At 36.7% G+C, this 22,190-nt stretch overlaps 1 protein-coding gene across 1 annotated transcript in view; it reads right to left on the bottom strand.

The window, feature by feature from the left end:
- LOC104412742 (A-kinase anchor protein 6-like) overlaps nt 1-22,190 on the bottom strand; it is a 91,466-nt gene that overhangs the window by 2,577 nt on the left and 66,699 nt on the right. Inside the window, 3 exon segments of the mRNA XM_010023544.1 lie at nt 2,940-3,234; nt 3,349-3,488; nt 3,490-6,401. Of these exon segments, the coding sequence (XP_010021846.1) occupies nt 2,981-3,234; nt 3,349-3,488; nt 3,490-6,401 (3,306 nt within the window). The 3' untranslated portion in view covers nt 2,940-2,980.

Here is a 22,190-nt window from a genome sequence, read left to right as displayed (position 1 = left end):
TTGGACACATCATGTAAACCTTCTTAATGTATTGATGTCTACGCATATTGAATATGTGACTAAAAATTCCCGTTCCATTGGTGAATCATTGGTCACAGTGACAGCAGAAGACTGCATGATCTCATATACAGAAAGACAGTTCTTTCAAGCTGTCCTCTACTTGAGAAATAAAATCAGCATAGCTTTATGAGAACTTCTATTGAAGAACTGCATGTTGGCTCATACGAGTGACTAGTCAATGCTGACGGAGATATTTTTAAGCCTGCTTATAGAATTGTTACTATTTTCCCATAATGGTAATTTTTTGTAGCACACTGCTAAATAACAGGATTGTAACATTTGGCAAAAGTATTTTTTTCCCTATTCAGTTTATTCTCCTGTACAGCCAAGGTTAATACTAAAACAGTATAAAAATCAGAGTACATTTGAAACTATGCCTTTTACAGCTTTGAGTTCTCAGTATGCTCTTAAGGTACACATATACTATAGATTATTTTTCTCTAAGTATTGCAGCTACACATGGAATTACACATTTAAATGAGCTTACAGCACAGGTGCTACAGGAAAAATAATGGTGTTTGCCATTTATCTTTCAAATTAAATAATGTGTTTTTAAATAGTAACTTTTTTCATAATACACTTATGGGAACAACATTTATCTGTCACATTTTAAAAGATGTATTAGTAATAAATGTAAATTACCTTTGGAAAATCAGTAATTAGCCTCATCAAAAAATAAACAATCTGCCACCAAAAAGATAATCTTTAGCATAGTTAAGTATAATAACTGTTATTTGAATAAGTTAACAAATTAGGATAGATTGCTTCTGTAATTCATTCCCCATAGCATGAGAGATGAAGTTAAAGCACCAAGCTTGTGAATGGGGGAAGGGAGCTCACACTTTAGTGATACCAAATGTACCAGCTCATATTTCCATTTTTTGATGTGCCAGAGATAAACTATATGTATCCTAGGGCTTTACTACTGGGAATAATACAGTACATAATTTCCATGGAAGCAATGCTATATGCATCAGTTAAGAACCAGTATATCTTCCTAAATGGAAAAAATGGGATGTAGTGTGAAGGGCTTTGTTACCTTAAAAATTTTTGTCAGCCCCTGGGCAAAAATTAAATTGTTACATACAGTCTGCATTACATTTTAGTGCATTGGGGGGCATTTATTACTATCTTCATCCTCTATGTCCAATCTTAGTCCTTACATCAACTGCATATTGTCATATCCCAGTCTTACGAAAAACCTAGCTGGCTACTAGTAAGAAACTATGAAGTATTGAAGACTGAGGGAAAGTTTATACATATTTTGAGATCTTCAGAGGAAAAGTACTAATGAATTGAAAATACATGTTGTTATCTTCATCAGTAAAAGAATGAGAAGAAGAATAAAATCACAGTCACTATAGTATGCATTCTTCCTCAATGTAAAAAAAAAGAGTGGAAAAAATAAGAAAAGTAATAAAACAGCAATTTAGGAAAAGCTTATGTTTACATAATGATCACTTATCAACCTCAGACTTTTGTCATCATCTCAGCTTCCCAATAGTCTTCCGTATGCACATTATCCTTGTAATGTAATTCTAGAATATATAATATCATCTATGAGTTTTGTAATTCCCAATTGATTTTCATGGCTTCTCCAGTTGTTCGGATGTGTCCAAGTATTAACCTAATTGGTAATCAACAGGTCATGATAGGCTATTTCAGAGCCATTCAAGAAATATTCTCTTTGCTATGATGGTTGCAAGATAATGAATTATTCAAATAGATATGTATTCAAAGAGATAGTGGCAAGTTGTAGACTACTGCTGTCATAACCTAAAGACTTTGCTAGATGTATTTATACAAATGTGAATGTGTGAATGCTGGGTTAGCCACCACTATGTGCAAAAGAAAGCCCAAAGCATAGTAATATAACATAGCAAAATCAGGAATAGCAGCAAAGCACTCTATTACATATAAACAGGCCCAGATCCTCTGCTACAGCTACATAGATTGCAATAGGAAAGTACTAGTGGTTTTTACGGGCAGTGATGAATAACAGTCGTTTCTCCTAGCAAAATCATAGCATAAGGTAGGTTGGAAGGAAATTGAACATCATCTGATCCAACCTTCTGCTCAAAGGAAGGCTATTTTCAAAGGCAGATCACATCATTCAGGGCCATATCCACTTGAATTTTGAAATCTCCAAGGACAGAGATTCCAGAACCTCCCAGGGAAACCTGGTCCTGTGCTTAGCCTTGTGTTTTATTGGAAATTTACTTGCTACACCTTCTGGCAAGCAGTGGCATTTGGAATTGGAGTGGCATTTGGAGTTGCCGTGCTCTCTCTGGTCTGTCGGAGGAGTGTTTCCAAAGACTAATGGCATTCTACACAGCTATGCTGGCTTTTGCGTCACCAAACAACTAGTGAGACTCAAAGCAGAAGTGCTACATGTTAGGATCTGATCCACAAGTTGCTTTGTAGGTCTTCTTTTGTTGTTAAATGTACAGTTATTGTTGGACATTTATGTGAGGTCAGAAACTCCAGATCTGAACCACTTTCAGACTTTGTAAGAAATCAGATACACTTTTCCACTTTAGGTTGCACCATCTCACTTATGTTTCAAAATGCTCATCACTTGTACTACTTCTGAAGAATTCCCAAGTTCTGCAAGATAACAGAGCTGCTCCAGAAGGGAGCAGCTCCAGTCAGTGCAAAGCCAAAGGGCAAGAAGCAGTTAGTATTTACTGCTTTTGTTGACCAGTGGCATGTAAATTTGGATTACAGTGTAATCAAAACAAATAATATAGCACTATCATCAAACAGAAGCCCTAGATGGTGGATGGCAATTCATTTCCTTTAATTTTAACAAAAAAGGAAAAAAAAAAAGGAAAAATAAATAAATAATAATAATAATGTGCAACTTGTAGAGTACATACCTGTTTTTAGGATAATGTACGTGCCTGGAGAGGGTTACATTCTATCTGTGCATATTTATGTGTCTTTCCTTATGAAGATTTAGGAGATTTTCTTCACAAGTAAGAGTTTTACTGTTCTGATGCAAAACATCCTTTTTCTGTGAATGGCCAGGCTTTAACTGAAACTCTATAGCTGAAGCCTCCTCAGAAGCTGCAACACACCCTTTGGAATCTTCAGGTCCAGGTGATTTTCTTGTAGTGCTCTTTTTAGTGCTAAGATCTGAAGAATTCTTTTCCAAACCTTCAGTTTGCCCATCTGAAATCAACAAGTCATCATCAGCATTTTTCAAATTGTTTGATGCACTTTTTTTGCAAGGAGTGGGGATGTTTATATCATTTTTATCATCACATAAGAAAGATAAATCCCTACCTTCAGAGGAATTTTTAGCTTCTCTTAATGATTCTCGAGTCACTTCACCTACTGACTCTGAAGATGTTTCAGAAGTAGTCTTAGAAATAGGTTGCTGCTGCTGCTGCTCAACTCGTGCTTCAGGACTACCATTAGAAATTGATTCGCTCTTCCTCAGGACAGGCTTCAAAAAAGCATTCAATATTTTCTTTCTCATCTGTGAAATCCAGTGGTACAGGAGTGCTGCTCTTTTCCTCTATGTATTTGATTACCTCTCCACAGTCACTATCATGAGAAGAAAGTGAAAGATAAGAATAGAAGTCCCCTTTTCTTAGCTGAATGGGTCTGTGAGAGTGCTCTAACACTTTTTCCTTGATCTGTGCTAATGAAGCTGGAGCAGATGACTCACATTCAGGTTGTGACTTACTTTTCAAAGCTGTTGATGCCATGTCTATTATCTCCCTCACAAAATTGTGTACTGAGCCGTCTTCCATGTTTCTTTTATCAAGAGCAGCGGATTCACAGTTACAGCATGAAGCAATACCATTGGCTGTGGAGTCACATTCTGCTTCACTGGATTTCAAGGTTGTACAGCAATCAGTAGATTTTCCAGTAATGCTTATCCTTTGTTGTTGGCCACTAGGTAAGGATGTTTGTAAAGCTGTATCTTCTAGGTCTACGTAATTCATTTCTGAGGAAGATTCAAGACAAGGTTTTTTAGCAGGAGAGGAAGCAATAGAGTGACGATCAAGCTGAAGATAACTTCGACATTCTTTTGGAGGGTTTCTAGATTCATCTGACAACAATACAGTCTCTTTTCCATCCATATGTGAATCATCTGAACTGTCTGTAAAAGCTTCACAGACACAACATTCATTTTCAGCTTGTCTGACATCGAGTGATGCATGAGTTCTGGGAGCTGCTGATGTTCTAACAAGACCTTCCTTTTGACTGCCAAGAGTATTTTCAACATTGCCATTCTCCATATCATCCACAAGCTGATCCTTCACAACCTGAGAGATGTCTTTCATCAGGTGACTCTTTGTCCCTTTTTCATGATCATGTGGCACATTCTTACTATTGCCATTATTTTCTGATATTTTCTGTACTGAACCATTCAATAGTGTTTCAATGCTTAATGTATCTGTGGCTTTTGATGTCTCATTACTAACTTTACTGCGCTGAATTTCATCACTGAGGTTACTTTTTCTCTTCTCCCTTGTCAAAGAAAATTTTGGTCTAATCCAAGTTTGGAGTTCATTTTTTATATAATCAAGTCCTGAAATTAAATTGCATTCTTCATAAATATCCTCATCAGTTGCTATACTAGAGTCATCATCTTCATCTTTGATACCTAGCTCTTCCTCAGTTAAAGTAAGGGTGGAACTTGAAAGCAAATCACTGTCATCTTCATCATCAGTACAAGCAGAAGTGCAGGAGACATTAACAATCATGCTGACATTGACATCGCTCTCATCAGCTACAGATCTATTAAGATGTTTTCTAAATGATGCATTTGAATCTGGTATTTTATTTCTGTGCAGTACAATGTCTTCAGAGCAGAGTGAAAGATCCTCACTGCTGCTGAGTTCAGTCAGAGAAGCTGCTGAGTCTTCGTTGATTGAGGATGCAATATCTAGAGACAGCTGTCCAGTAAAAGACATCTTTTGAGAGCCACTTTGGAGTGTTATATCAGAGATGCTGCGCTTAATCTTTTGATCTAAAGGACTCTGGATATTCTCTAAGCGATTCAAAAGATCTAATGTCCTTTTGCTGAGCTCTCCAACAGAGTCACTGCTTGCACTTATGTCTCCTGAGCCATGATGACTAAAAAGATCTTCATTGCTTTTGTAGGAAGTCAGCCAGCTCTCCAAAGAGGTGCTTCGCTGAAGACCATCTCCACTTTTAAAAATACCTGAGCTGAACAAATCACCTACTACAGACAGAGATTCTAATGAGGAACTACGAGATAAAGTTGAAACCTGTCTTGTATTCTCTGTAACAGTTAATTTTCTTACAGTTTCTCCAGATTTACAGGAATTGGGATCTGATTCTCCAGGGACACTTGCTGGAGTATGGTCATGAATAAACCCATCTGGCTGTGACTCTCCAGGCTTATGTTCAGATTTACCAGGTATTTTATCAAAACAAAAGCCATGAAACAAACTGCCCTCTGTATGTGTTTTTTCGATTTGTGATTGTTTCATTAGCACTGGTAATTTGAATTTGGAGCCTTGAAGAAATGAGTAATCATAAAAAGTAAACACGTCATGCTTTCCTTGTAATTCTTCTGAACAAGCACAGTTACACATAGTAATGCTGTCCAAATCCTCATCATTTTCACTTCCACAACATGCAGAGGGTGGCAACTGGAAATCATCTGAGAGGCTAGCATGATCTTCTTCATCTTGCTGTATTTTTTGTTTTATCACATCAACTATATCATCCATTTGAGTTTCTGCATGCCCAATTTCAGGATTACTCTGAGTGCTTTCAATATCATTTAGCAAAAAAATCTCTGAATTATTTGTAGTTTCCGTATCACATTCACTCACTATCCCACTCTCACTCTCAGAGTGCCTGCTTATCTTTCCACTCTGGTACATATAGCTATATGGTTTTGCCAATATGGTCCCCCCTATTAGGTCAGGCAGGGATTTGGTAGATGAGAATGATGAGTCTTTACTAAGACTTTTATTTAAAATATTAGACTGTGTTTCACTGGAGAGTTTAGATGTTTTTTTCAAAAAAGGCATGTTTTTTTTTTCTGATAATTCGATATTATGAAGACTATAGACCTGATATATGTGAGGATTTGGAGGGGAAGTAATGCTGGGACAATAAAGAGGACTTCCATGATCACCAATACTTTCATCTTCATTCACATCATCAACACCACATTCTCCTGAAGTTTTCTGGCTTAGATCATCCTTCCTGAGCTCCTGATCAGGATCACTTAAGTCGTCATGAATACTGATCAGCTTATTGCTTATGTCAGTTTCATCCCATTCTAGTGCATCTTCACTTGAACCATTCAGATCCATCAAACTGGGATCAATAACATTCAGAGGCTCCTGTAAAAAAAAAAAAGTCAAAATTTAAAAATATTTACAGCTGCACTTTGAATGTCCTTCCACTGAAATCACAGAAGTACATTAACAGGAGTAAAGTGCATTTTTGGAACAAAGGTCACTAATAGGCTTTTAATTTTGTTATGTCTTGTATACCACTAAAATAATCAATTAAAATGAAAGTTATTAAATTTTGCATTATTTCTTAGTCTTTCTAGGTTGGAATTTTTAATTTTCTGTCAAAATATAATACAGAAATTTGACTTTTCTTTAATAGAGTTTAATTGTGGCTACTCACTTCAGATGTAACAGGTGTTAACCATTCTGCAGAATCACATATGAGTGTGTTAGTAAAAATGATATGATTGGAGCTTTATTATGTTGAACATCTGAGAAACTCTCGTACCCTGCTTAAGTTTAAAACAGTTAAGATATAAAGGATTTATTAAAGGACTTTCAAAACTTTTAAAATAATCTTTTGTGTTGTAAGCCTTAAAACAACAGATGTAATGCATTGGAAATCGCAAGACTTGATTTTTTCTTTGAATTTATATTTATTCTTTACTTGATAATAAAAGCAGTACTAATGTCCAGTAACTAAGACCTAATGAATGTTATTATATTCAGCTGTGAGAACAATCAATCGGTCTAACCTAATACTACATAAATTTCAAATATTGTCTGTGCTGACACCTTTTTCTGGGGAAGAACTGATAAATAATTGAGCTAAACTTAGTTTGGTCTTTTTTAAGACTTTTGTAACTTTCCAGTAATATTTGCTATTATGACTCAGAACATACAGTACCAAGAATTATTCCTTCTAGAAAGACACATGGGAGAGGAAGAACACCTTGACAACTTTACTTACTCAAATGTAATGTGTCAAGTGGCCAAGGGTACTGACTCACCTTAAAGTACTCAAAATAAGACAAAAGTGGTCCCTGATTTTGGGCCTGGTTCTCTGAGCACAAATTAATTTCATTTAATTTTTCTATTTATTGAAAGGCCTCCATTTTAGGGAAGACTTTGTTTATACAAAAAGTCTTGTAATAGAACTATTAACTAATGTAGAATTCTTTAGTTTAAATAATCTTAATGGCTGAACAATGATCACTGCATTCAGAAAAATGAGAACTTTTTCCCAAAAAAACCCTTTCAACTATGATCTCTCGCTCTCTTGAGTTTTCTTGGAACAAATTTTGTTTTTCAAATACAGCACTGATCACATGCCAAGCAGGAATCTAAATCACAACAAACTTAGAAAGTTACTGAAATACAAGCAGATAAAATGAGGCTGTAGTCCAAGGAAGGGAAGTTGTACACAGCTTAGTTCCTGAGTCAGATTCGTGAAGACCCAGCCAAGGTTAATTGTTCAGTTGGAGGGATGTATCTCTGACTCTGAGCTAGGAACTCTCTCTTTGAAGTAGGAACTAAAGCTCCTCAGCCCTTTTGTGAGAAATCATGGGATGTTCTCCATAAGCTCAACAGTTAGAGGACTGATTTTGGGTGTGGGACGCTGGGCTTATGATATGAACCAGGTTCTCATTCTCTCAGGAGAAGTCCTACCTACATGCTATTCTGAAAAGAAGGTGGCTTCTCCTGCTTCATTTGGCATAAAACAATTAAATATTAATGGGGTCAGAGAGAGACAAGGAGAATTTTATCCTGCAGCATACTGTTCAGCACATTTGACTGGCAAGAGGAACAGATAGGCCCAAATCCCTGCTCCAGTGTCTAATTATGGATATAGGTGCACTGTTTCTGTGCAAAACACAAGGCTATCTCATCCCTTTATGTCCAGTAGATCACTGTCTAAAACACTCATCTGACTTATTTTTTCCAAACTGGGCAGAGTAGCTATCCACCATACAGCAGGGTGATATGATTATTAATATATTTGACAAAGCAAGACACTCTCCATGTAAGATAAATCTGTGTCCTCATGCTTCATTGGGCTTAGATGTAGGGTAAGTCCCTGGATTCTGCAGCTGTTTTCAGATTTTTCATATAATCATGAGCAGAAATATGGATGCCAAGGAATTTTTATTTCCTTGGCAGGTCAGGAGGTGTCCTGGGTTCAGCTACAGCAGTCATTTTGTCTCCTTCTTAGTAGCTGGTGCAGTGCTGTGTTTTTGACTTTCAGTCTGGGAACAACGCTGATAACACCGATGTTTTTAGTTGTTGCTCAGTAATGTTTACTCTGACCAAGGACTTTCTCAGTCTCATGCTTTGCCAGAGAGGAGGGGAAGCCAGGAGGAAGCAGAGGCAGGACACCTGACCCAAACTGGCCAAAGGGGGATTCCATACCACAGCACGTCATGCCCAGTATATAAACTGGGGAGAGTTACCCGGAAGATCCAGATCGCTGCTCGGGTCGGGCTGGGTATCGGTCGGCGGGTGGTGAGCAGTTGTGTCCTTTTCCCTTGTTATTCCTCTTATCATTATTACTGGTAGCAGTAGTGGTTTGTATTATACCTTAGTTACTGGAGAGCTGTTATCTCAACTCGTGGGAGTTACATTCCTTCGATTCTCCTCCCCATCCCTCCGGGAGCGGGGGGAGGAAGGAAAAGGGGGGGAGTGAGCGAGCGGCTGCGTGGTTCCAAGTTGCCGGCTGGGTTTGAACCACGACAGGAGGCTTTTGGGATTTTGAGAATCTGAGAAGTCTAATGTTGAAGGCTAAAGACTCTTTATGGATCTACCCACCCAAAGCTTTTTTGGAGTAAATTTATTAAAGTCCTTTTCTTTTTTTTTTTTTTTTCCTTGAGGGATATTGGCTAGTGATAGCTTAAATGTTAATTTCCCATGAAAACACCAGTTGCTAGACAAGTATGGCTATCAGAGGAGTTCTGCACATTGCAGAGTTCAGAAATCCATATTGGGATTTTCCACTTTACCATGTTTTCATAATGGCTCGTGGTTGGTACTTAGTTGGTACTTAGTTCATACAGCCATAGAATTAACTAGGTTGGAAAAGACCTTTAAGATCATCAAGTCCAACCATTACCCAGTTACCTACCTGTAGCTGACCCTTAACTATCCTACAAGTAAAATGCAAGAGAATGACAATAATTTAACTTAGTTTGAAAACCTGTTAGGTGAAACAAGAAATCAGCTACAATTACTCATTTTTTCTGTGGCATGTTTTACAACTCTGTTGTGCTTAGGAAGACATGGCTGTGAAAAGCTTCCTAAACTGCACATTTTTATTGTTTTAAGTTTCTGCCAGCTGCAAAAAGAAATTCCTGAAGGCAGGAAATCAACAGCAGGTTCCAAGGATTTTATGTTCCGTAGAATCTGATTTTGTTTCTCAAAACTAAAACATTTGGTCCTTATTGGTCAGGAAGATAACCTTCCCCTTGTAAATCAGCACTTGGCTGCCTTGTTTGTTCTGCAAGTCAGATGGACAAAAACAATAAAACATGTAGATTTGTGACCTCAGCCCATTCATCTTCACTGAGTGCTCCTCACTTCAAAGCCTATTTTTTTTGTTCTTTAAATGCACATGCTTTTCTGAGGCCCGGAATATACTCAGAAGTTTTGCAGGCAAAGCTATGATGGATTTCAGTATTTGATTGTTTTGTTTTTTTTTTTACCCTTGTGATTGTCACAGCTATACTTGCAAAGCCTCTTATGGGGATAAGGTTATTTTACCAGCATAGCTTTCTCTGTCCAAAGAATTGACTAAATTAATATTAGTGAATTACTACTTTTTTTTTTCTTTATAAGCACCATCTCCCTTGAAGTACAACTTTAGTGATTATCAGCTACATTAGCAGATGTTCCTAAGTACAGACCAAGTTTTAACTTTGAAACAAACCACTCAGCTTAAGTCACAAGCATTTTGTATTTGACATTTTTAGTAGGGGTATATATATATTCCCGTATTACAAAATCAGCAAGCTGCTCAAACAAGAAAGACACTTCAGACATTGAGGTAGCTGCTGGAGAGATCAGCACCATACAGACTCTTGAAGAAATAAATCTCTGGAGTCAAGAATGGAAGGCAGCATCGCTCCATCCTGTTTGCACTGACGTCAGTAGCAAGGTAAAAAACAGTAATCTCAGAACTACTTTTATCATGCTAGATGTCTCCTTATTAGGCTGCTCAATGCATAGGTAGGTTGCTGGAAGATTAGGATTAGCAGGACAGTAATAGATTATTAAGTCTTGCCAACATAATATTTCAAATTCCCCAGGCTGATCCTTTACTTGGTGTTATACAGAGGATGGGAGGTATGCCACCATAAGTGTCAGCTGAACTAAATGCTGTTTGCTCAGTTTACTGGGAAAAAGAATGCTGTTGTTTCTTCTGCCTCACTCATTTTTCATCCAAAGAACTGTATCGTATTACACAATGTATCATTTACACAAAGTGGACAAATCTATTGCTATTTTCAATTGGGAAAACTTTACTCACATGAGAGCTGCACCACATTTTTTATCCCATTTCAGTTAATGATGAATGTGGATTTCCTACAGAGTTTGCATTTACACACTGCAAAGGATGTTCTACCTAGCCTGGTTCAAGGTATCACTCCAAGAAGAAAGGAGTCAGTCACGGACAAACGTGCTGATCTCCACATTTAAGACAGACTACAATTAAAGAGAAGCTTTGAGTGTGCTACAGAGCTTCAGATCTGAATGAGATGAGCCCTGTATGTTCACTTGTAAGTTCTGGCTTTGCTGAAGCCTGTGACAAAACGTGCTGCAAAGGTACTATTCTGTCTGGCAAACATTCTTTGTACACCAGCTGGTGTAACTGACTGCACTAAATTTCCCAGAATTGAGAAACTTCTTTTTCATATGTGCAAGAGTGAGGGTGTATAAACACACACATGCATATACACGCGTGTATGTGTGTGCATATGTCATCTTTCTAAAATGGGTGTCTTTAAAGTAGGTCAGAGTGACTTTATCATTGTAGTCACAAAATGCTGCTACACCTAGAGCAGATCTTGAAAGTCACATGGTTCACAGTAAAAGAAGGTAAATAGTTTTGACCAAGTAAGTAAAAAAACCAATGTAAAATGAACAAAAGATGCACAACATTATGCATATTCCTATTTTTTAATATTACCACTAGGTAAACAAGACTTAGGAAGCATTTATTGTTGCATTAGAAGTTTTAAATATAATTAAGCCAAGAAGCAATTAAATTACAGACTCAGAAGAGTGAAAGGTTGAATTAATTCCAAAGTATTTGAAAGTGCTGCTTTAAGGCGTTTGGCTATTCCTAATTTGAACCTGAACTATTTTGCTCAGGACAGTATTCCTGTTTCACTGGTATAACTAATGTAGCAAAGTTAGGTGTGCACTTAAATGCTTGCAGGGTTGGTGTTTAATAGTTAAACAGTTAATCTGCTGAAAATGTTAATGGCAGGAAAGAAGATTATTAAGTCAAATAAAGACATTTCCTCAACCCCAATGCATCTTCAAGGAAAAGTCTTAAAAATGTATTTTTTCATTTGTTTCCTTTACTAAAACACGGACAGTTTTTCTGCAGCAAATTATATTAAACAATGATTCTCTGTTTCGGCTTCATTTGCATGTGCTACTCCAGTACAGATACTTTGTGTTGGTGAAACAGGCCTGTAATGTAACCCCTACGTACCATTATATTTTTTTAAAGGAATTAACATGAAAAAAAGAGCCATTACAATAATAAATAAAAACTCTGCTCCTCCCTCCTCTGCAACATATCCTTCAGTTGCTGTGGACAAATTATCCAAACTCAACTGCATTTAGGGGCCAGGAGAAAAAGAAAGAAAAAGAAAGAAAACCATCCCCCATCTCCAGGAATGTGTGCACATTCAAAGAAGACAAACATGATTTTGTCTTTTGAAAAATGCAAGCATGCCAAGTACTTCTGCTGAGGGAAATACTCCTGTGTACAGTACTCATTTCACCTCTGCTGCGCTTAAGTTCATCTTCTAAATGGGGTTCCCTGTAATGTAGCCAACAAAACTGTCCCCATTTCCAAACAGCAGTGTTTTAATATATGTAAGCATATGCATAATATCCCATGTGCATCATACTTGCACATTACAACACAGCCTCAAAATATATGGAAGCAGTATGTTTTATCACAGATCACTGGAGAAACTATCAGGAACATACATATTTGAGATAACTGAAGTTAAAAGACGGCAGTACATGTTTATTTCCTGAGAAAATAAGATCCAGAACTGTGGTTCATACTTTCTCTTGTTTTATTTTACAACTATTACTGTGTCCATCAATGAAATAAGATGCTCTATCCTGCTCATGCAGAACTTGTGCTTTTCTGTTAGGCATTATGGATGCTTACAGGTATGTATGTACAGATTTCTCTATTGAAGGAAGAACAGTGACTTCATCTCTGCTCTCTGTAGTTACAGATGTCACCTGCAAGGGTCTCAGTGCAGGCTGGGTCTTACAGGAACAACTGAGGTTTTACCATTGCTCAACTTCCTGTCTTTATGATGATGTTTGAAGTTCTCTGATAATGCTCAGAAATTAAAATCTAGAGGATAGAGGATAGGGTTAGGGCTAGGGTTTTTTAACCTGATAATTTTCTTTATCATGGTAGAGGTCTTGTGGCACATCTTCTAAGCAACAGATGAAATAATTGCAGTGACATATTAAGAGAAAAACTATTATTCCCTGCTACTAGTAAAAGTGTTTTAAAAAGTCAGAGAAATTGGCTATTATCCAACCATTCTTTTGCTATTTAGATGCCACTTGATGATGCTAGGTAACACGCTGGGGTCAGTTATGCCTGCATATGGGTTCTATGAGGGTCTTTAACTTTCTTGGTAAGCTGCCCACAGTATCAGACAGCCAAAAGAAAGAGTGAAAGCCTCCAGCCTTTCCACCACTCACCAGTTGGTGCAGACAAGCCAGGCTGGAAGAGAAGATAAACTATGTTAGAAGAAGGCCTGCAGGAATTAACTTCAGGAACTATCACTGACCAAGGCAACAGCAGGGGCTCAAGAAGTTTAGCACCTGTGCTGTGCCCACAGAATCATTGCTAACACAATACCCGTTATTTGTTTTCCAGCTTCTGCTTTATTGTCACCATATCCTCATATAGCTTTCTAACACCTCTGGTTCTCATTTGCTGAAGAAGCCTTTTAAATGTTACCAGAGAGCAGAAGAACATCTGTAACATTTTTATATCAAATAATATTGTCATCCAAATAGGTTTACAATCCCAGACCAAATAAACAATTCCAAGTTGTGTATTTGGGCTTTTTTTTTTTTTTCCTTTTTGTGATGAGAAAACCTGACTACATGGCATATTTTACTGGCTGTTGGTTTTGCTGCCTTGTAGTTTTCTTTTATTCTGTCAAGAGGTTACATGACAGGATTTGTTGATCTTGAATGTCATTTCAGTCTCACCTTTATTTCAGAGAAATATACGATTTTCTTGTGTAAGAATCCAACACAAGCCCTTTATGAAACTTAATAAAAACATTCCTAGCTTTACCCAAACCCAAATGTTGCCATGCACGCCTGGTTCAAAAAAGAGCAAATCCTGGCACTCCACCTCAGATACACACCCGTGCAAGTTGGCCGGAGTTCATCCATGCCAAATCTCAAAATTTGACTCAAAGATCAGTCTTTATGGTTAAAGACAAAAAAATCCACCAAACCCAGGAAATAACTGGAACTAATAAGCGTGGAACTAACCACACTTAAACAGGTTTAACTACTGCTTGTCTCTCCTGCAGCACAATTTTTCACTGGTATGTCTGTCTTGATGGCAAATCATTTGTGTTCTGCATTCAAATGCTTATGAACAAAGTTGTACTAGCAAAGCTACAGTGGCATAATGGTTTTCATATGTTTTCACTATTGTTTTGTCACTGTATAAGTTAAGAGGTTTGCTTACTGGTTAAGAATACTTTCAATTTAGTATAATGTACATTGGAACTGGTACTCCTTTCATGATGTACTCTCAGTTAAACCAGAACAACTCAGTGGACACTGTGAATGGACTCAGTAGACACAACAGCCATCCCCAGCCTATAACAGGCACATCAGGACACCTGGAATCACAGAGTTTTTAAGAGCTTTGTTTCAGCAGAAATAAGTGCTTGTGAGGAACACTAAAGAGTGAAAATCACCATAGAAACAGATAGATGTAAGGTACAAAAGAATACGACATAAGCCCTTGGGAGATTGACCTTAGGAGAAACCTAGAAATTTTTCTCACTGAAATCTGGAGGAGAGAGGCTTGAATTTCTAAATAAAAATTCTTCCTGTATACTGGAAAAGGAGACTTTATTATTTATGAAGAACAGGACTGCATGAAAAGTATCTGGCTATATCATCAGTTTCTTCTCATGAAGCAGTTGAGAGACCACCAAATTTAGCTTAATTCATGTTACCAAAAAGAACAGACTCTTTCTTCTCCCTATTTAAATTTTCAACACAATTTCTTTGTAATCTCAGTTGAGGCACCTCCTGAAGTCATTGATTTACCATCTGTAAATTTGGGATATCGACTAGAGGGGTGTCAATAAGCAAGTATTGTGAAGTCAAAGGCTAGAAGAATACTGCATACTATAAGTACTTGCAGAGTCTGCCAATCTGTGGATTTCCAAGTGTTAAGTTAAACATCACAGTTGTTAGTAAGTGGCAGAGAGTTCTCCTAGCAAGGAAAAATTACAATGGTAAGCACCTTGAGGCTACAACACTACTACTGCTCCTTGCCATTACACAACCTATATCTTAAGACGAGCTGTTTTTCAAATGTGCAAAATAGAAACACCGGCTTTATCTCCAAGTATAAGAAGTCACTAGGCAGAGCTCTTTAACTAAGATCATTGCATCCTTGAACTTCCATATATTTTTCTTGTCCTCATCACTGGTAAGCAATGATGTTTGTAGTTTTCTCTGTACATAATACATGCCAGCACAGCCCTGGAGCTGGCTGGAAGAAAAAGGATTAATCTAGTATATCAAATAGAACCTGTGCAATGTCAGAAGTATAATATGCACATTTTGGCTTGTTCACTTGAGAAATTACATAATATTAATATACTTTGTAGAAATTCACTTAGAAGTAGACAAAGTAATGGCCAGCTACATCTTCTGGTGAGAGGCTTATATTTGCCTACCTTAGTTTGGCTGAGTACAAATGGGGAGTACCTCATTATTACAAACCCACTAAAGCTATTGTTTGATTTTCTTCTGTTACAGGAGAGTTTATTTTAAATGTTACACAGTTTAAACTTGGGTTAAAATTGGAACATAAACTGAAGATTTAAGTCTATCCATAATGACTATTTTCAGTGCTGGTGAGGCACAAAATATCCAATAAGTATTAAGAGTTTACAAAGTTGTATGATAGCTGAGAGGCACAGGGTCACTAGTATTAGCATTATGAATATGTGTAGTTAAGATACAACTTAAAGTGTAAAGCCCAAAGACTTTCATGCAGCAGCACAGATTTGTACTGAAACTGAATGTTTGACATGAACCTTTTGTATAATGTGTAGAGATTTTGGAACAGTTTATGGTATTTGGTTTCACACTGAAGCAATATTCCTCCCCCCTTTTAAAAATAAAAAAAGGCTTTTTAAAATAAAGCATCCTCCTGCATTGTTCAGTAAACCTGCTGGATGAGCTGTGACTCCATAAAGTTTAGGAACTCATTTATTATGTTGGTAGATCAGACACTGCATTTATTCACACAGTGCATCCCTAAAACCTAGCTTTCATTAGAGCTGTGGGGAGGCCCAGTCTTCCTCCCTTCACTGGAGAAGGTGAAGCTCAAGAAGATAATTAACCATGAAACAATGAGGAGGCTTGCTGGGTAAGCACTAGTGTGAAAACAGTTACTCCTCACAAAAGAGGGGAAATTAGCTGGCTGGATAAAAAAGGAAGTGTCAGACTGGAAGACTGAAAGGACTGCAAGCATAAGTAGATAGCTCTATGCATCATTAATGCAATTTCTTTAACACTTAAATTTCACTGTTTTCCAAATTTAAATGCATTTAAATGCTATGTGTTAGGGAAGGTCAATATGCCATTTTAAAATAATTTCTCTTAAACTTTCCATTTTCACATTTCACCAGTTTTAGTCACCCTTCCCATGTATGAAAAAATCACTGCCTCTTAATATTGTATTCTTGTTTACAAAGCCAATGTACACAGAGCGTTCTAAAAAGATTCAGCTTGCTCCCTGCATTTTTCAAGCCCATTATTTTACATTAATACACATATTTTTATGAACAGAAAGTTTGTTTTGATTTTACTGTTTCACAGAGTAAAGACTTATGATGTGTGCTTCCTTTCAAAACTTCCTTCTACCCAAACAGTGTTCCCTGAAGCAGCCACATTTTTGGCAGAAATTCAGTTATATGCTATGCCAAAAGAAATAGAATAAACAAACACTGCTTAATGCAGCTGGCTAGATAATTTACATATTACTGCACACCAAACACTAAGACCTGAATATGGATTAGAGCTACAACGATAACACAAATGTCTTATATGTAAGGAGAAATGAAATTCAGATCATCATTGCTAACAATTTACATTTTGTTATTTAATGTATATTATAGTATCTCTGACATAAATGCATGCACATATTTAAAAAATAAGTAAATATATGTATTATATATTTTTTGTTATATTTTACAGGAAAAGGTACTAGAAATATCTTGAAAAACTGTTAAGTGGCTTCATTTTTCAAAGTTTTCTTCTGGTGAAATCAGATTACCTAAACGGCCACATCCTGGTCTTTGAAAATAGAAAAAACCCCAACCAAATACAACAAAAAACCCTTTAGGCATTCTTTAAAACTTCTTTGCTATACATAAAAATATAGTACGGGTGGGCTTCCAATCTGCAAGCTCATGTGCTATCAAAAAGTGTCTGTAATTTTGGGTGAGATCAACAGTCCAGTCAGCTGAGTACGTCTCTTGCAGTGGCCAGTAGTGAATGTTTATGGAAAACTTAAAAAACCTCAAACATATAGAATGGCATAAAAGCTGCCATCCCAAATTTGAGAAGTCAGCCTGTGGGGACTTAAAAAGTTGGAATTCAATATATACTAATTGATGTCTCCTTTATCAATTTGTCTAATTACTTACTGAACTAATTTGTATTTCTGCTGTCCACAATATCCTGTAGGAACAAGTTTCATTTTTATTATACACTGCATGAAGATAATATTCCCTTTTGATTATTTTAAATTTCCTGCCTTATAATTTCATTTGGTACCTTTTACTTTATGTGTTATGAAAAAGAGTGAATAATTGTACCTTATTTATTTTCATGCATTTTTTAAATAGTTTTTCACTGTATTCCTGTCTGCTTACAGCGGATGCAGCTCCTTGAACATCCTATAATATTGAACAATGAAACACTGATTATGCATACACTTACCGAAGAGCCTGCAAATACATTTCCATAATGGCTGGAGGACTGGCGCCTTATCTTCCAGTATGGAACAGCCATGTAAGATGGAAATAACTGCTGTACAACCTGTCAGAAAATAAGCTATCTTCCTCTCTTTCTAAAAACTGTTTTATTTGAGAACTTTTGAAACAAAATATCAGAAAATTAGCTTCAATTATGCTCACATACCATTCCTTACAGTGCTGGGGTCATTAGAGATGCAGTGCAACAGTCATTAAACTAATTAAAAAATCACAAGTTTGTGACTTTTGCATTTCCCTTAACTCTAATCTTTTAAACAATGCTGACCTGGGTCATGATCTTATGATTAATGGATATTAGGCATATAAATTAAACACTGACTTCATCCTGTAATCTGAACAAAACGCAGGGCAATGAAAGTCACTATCAGCTAAGGACTTTTAAATAATCTGGCCCTGTATTTAAGTGTCTAAATAGGAAGTAAGTTCTTTTGAAATAAGACCTCTGTTCTTGAAAATAAAACCCTAGCCTTTTTTTTTCTTTTGCACAATTTTTTTTTCTCCCCATATAAATGGTGTTTGACAGTTCTTTCAGTATCTGCATGCATTGGAAATACCAGATTTCCAATTCCTGAATATTAGATATTTTCCTACTAAAACCGATTATTCCTGAAAATTCGCTTGAATATTTTACACATCTTACGGTTTTAATGAATGTTTCAGGAGCAGTGAATGTCTTTTTATCAAAGCTTTAGAAAGTGCTTTACCCACACTGTTCCAAGCACTATTTCATTTGTAGCATGGGAAAAAGATTAATAGATTGACAGACTGTTGGCAGAATTTTTGCCAGCATGCTATAAAGCCCTAAACCTGTTAGGGGGATGTTGACTTTTCCTATTAAAAAAGTTCTAAATCTCACATTTACAGATTCGATAGGATTGAATTCTGCTGTCTCAAAACCTAAATTTTCCTGGTTACTTGGGGAATATTCAGGGTTTTTAAAAAATTGTGGTAAGTTAATTTACTAACATTGTAGTTGCCTATAAATGCAAAGAAATTAAGGATGTTAGATACACCACCAATGAGGGTCAAATGCTATTACCTATGAGAGATATGATGGTGTTTTCATGCTTGTATGTTTAATTACAAAGCCATGTGATAAACTGGCACTTCTGAAGGCCTCACTGGCATTTGAAATCTCTTTAGGATCTGCAAACACCAAACACTTAAAAAAGTCAGATCAGCAAAGAAGTATTAGCAACTTTCTACCAGCTATGAAATTCCCTCATCTAACTCCAAAGCTGCTCCAGTCTGAAACACATTTGACAGTAGATAGTTAAGGAACAGAAATATCTGTGAGCTCCATGGATAAATGCAGAAGCTTTTTATATCCCTAAAAAAAAAGATTTCTAGCTTCTCAGTGGGTAACACAGCACCACTGACCAGCCTTGAAAGTTCCTGAGATAGAACAGTTTAAAGTGTTTAAGCAACTTTAATATACGTAATTTTTCACTCTCTCTGAATTTATACATTTGAACAGATAAAAATCTGAATTAGTCAGAAAAGGAATAGAGGAGAAATCCAAAGAATTTATAATCCTTATAAAATATTAATATATACATACATGTGTCTACAAAATCTTGTGGCACTGAGCCAGCAAGTTTATGTAATTCTTCCCCTAATATAATAGAGCATAATATAGAAAAAAAATCAAAGTATCTGTGACTTAAAGATTTGCCAGTCACTGAAACAGACTGCTCACAGGCGACTGCTAAAAGACGTTATTACATACGCAGTATTTTACACCCAGTTCAGACACTATGCTTTGAGCTAATTAAAACCCCGAGTCTTGTAACCTGGGTCTTGTAACCCAGACCCTGTAACCCAGGTCTTGTATTTTCTGCCTTGAATACTCAAAGTTCTTTTTTCACTATAGTTTGACCTGTACTTATACACGATCAAGCAACCATGTCTGGTTTTAAAATAATACTGGGAAACACATGCTTCAGTTATTTTGCTTTTTCAGCTTTTTTGTTTAAAACCATTATCAGCCATTATGATGCATTCCCAATCTCATAAAGAAACCTATCTTCTAAAAAAGCAAACAAATTTCAAATACTGCAAAGATGTGTGCTTCATCAAGGAAAAAAAAATAAAAATCAAAGGGGGCTTGGAGTAATTAAGTATTGCAGCAGTTGATTTTCTCATTAAAATAACGTTATTTCATTTATCTTCCTGTGTTCATGCCAACAACAAAAAAGTAACTTTTACCCCTCATGTTACAAAGTTTGCTGGGTACTCTGGAGAAGGCAAAGACACTAAATGTGTTTGCAGAATTAGCAAGGAGTGACAGAAGAGAAATATGCATCTCAAAGAAGTACATGAGTCCAGCTGAGGTTGATGGTGGTTGAAACTTGTTATTGTATGATTGTGGTAGAACAAGCTACAAGAAATGTTCTTGTAGGTTTCATTATCATACAAACTAAAATTTCATATGTAATCAACCCCACTAGCATTAGCAGGAAATGTATGTCTGGAAATTTCAATGCAGAGAAAAAGATTGAAAGAGCAAGAAAGCTGAACTACTCTTTCTGCTCTGGGTGGTTCACCTTATGGAGCAAAGCTAAACTGCACTGGAAGAGGCTCTATAGCAAAGCCTGTTCCTAGCATTGTCCACACTGAAACTGCTGCATGTGAAGACTTTCTATTCAGTGCTCCCTTTTCGTCAATAGAAAATAACAAAGGTCACACAAGCAACAAAGTAGAATTAGCGAGTACATTTGTTCTCCCAACCTAAACAACTCAGCCAACTCCCAAGTAATTTTCTGGGACTCTAGAGAAAGTTAGGATTATGTACCTTTACTTTACACCCCCTTCATGGGAAGAGTTCAGGCTTCCCATGGTTTAACAGAGATTGTGAAATAATGAAATAGAGTTGTCTTGGCCTCTGGAGTCTGGATTAACCATTAGCCCAATCCAATCAACAACTAAATAGTCCATAACTTGATTAAAACTAGAGCAACAGGTAAAAGTCTGGCTTGGTGGCAGTGAACTCACATGACCACCTCTTGAGTGTCTGCTCTCTCAGAGGACTGGAATTTGTTCTGGTTTGGCTGGGGTTATGAGTTTGAATATACACCTGGGACTTCCTATCATTTTTACAAAGTCATGCTAAGACATTACATCTGCCAGAGTGAGTGAAACAGTTGAATAATTTAGCAGATTGGTAACGCTGCATGGAGTATTTCACCTTTGGACTGTTATCCTATACTGTTAGTTAGTTGTGACAGAAAGTTCTGAAGTCTCTGAGGACAGTCCTCTGTGGAATTAAATGTATTACTTTTTCTTTCTATTCGCTCTAAAACCCTACCACTGCAGTGATCCCTCAGGAGATATCCTCAAGAATATAACACAACATTTATCTGAATTTTTATTTAATTTGTTTAAACTCCAATGGGTCTGCAATTTTTTTACCAAGATATGCACAACAAGAAGGATTTTACCAGCTTCAGTTTTTCCATATCATCCACACTCTGCGTACTGACATGGTGGCTGCCATCATAACTAGTGCTGGTCCTCAAGAAAATGATGAGAAATACAGAATTTTTTGCAAGCATGTGGGGCATGTCTCCTATCTTCATTTAAAGTCTGAGAAAAATCTAGGCCTATGTTTTCCATTTATGTAACTTCATTTTAAATCCTACAGATAATTATTCCATGTCACAAATCAGGCATGCAATGAAACTCGGAAGCTCAAAAACATACACACCTCAAGTAGGAGGATAGTGCATCACATCACAGACTCTACAATTAAATAACCACTCACTTTAAATACGTATTTTATGGAAGGACCAAAGTGAGCAGTCTTCAGTATTGAAATATGAGTAAAACAAGATGACAGAAACAAATACAAGCAAGATTCTACTGTCATACGCTATATGAAGAGGTCCAATATCAAAGCAAAAATTACCTGTGATAGATAATGAAAAAACAATTTGTAAAGGTTCAAACACGAGTCATTAAATAATTTATTTGTGAGGGCTGGATCATGCAATTGGTGTTCAGCACAACATGTAGTGCGCCCTCCTCAGTCAATTAAGTTAATCATCAGTCAGTACTTTTCTGCATTAGGTTCTTCTGATGAACTTCTAAATTTTATTCAGGATTCTTAGCTAGATCTCACCTTACAAAATAATGGCTTGGGATAAAATTAAAATACTTTAGAAACTAATGCTTTGTTTAGTGAAGCTATCAAAAAATAACAACTTCATTTTTTATCTCTGAAGGAAGGGGTTTAGTACTTTTTTTTTTTTTTTTTAAAGCCCAGAACAAGTGTCATTCCATGGTGTATTGGGCTTGTGTTGCAAAGTTTTGGTAGCAGGGGGGGCCACCCGGGTGGCTGCTAGAAGCCTCCTCTGTG

The sequence above is a fragment of the Nestor notabilis genome, unplaced genomic scaffold (assembly GCF_000696875.1).
Source record: "Nestor notabilis isolate BGI_N333 unplaced genomic scaffold, ASM69687v1 scaffold8971, whole genome shotgun sequence".
Taxonomy (NCBI): domain Eukaryota; kingdom Metazoa; phylum Chordata; class Aves; order Psittaciformes; family Psittacidae; genus Nestor; species Nestor notabilis.
This window is presented reverse-complemented; position numbering and strand designations above follow the sequence as displayed.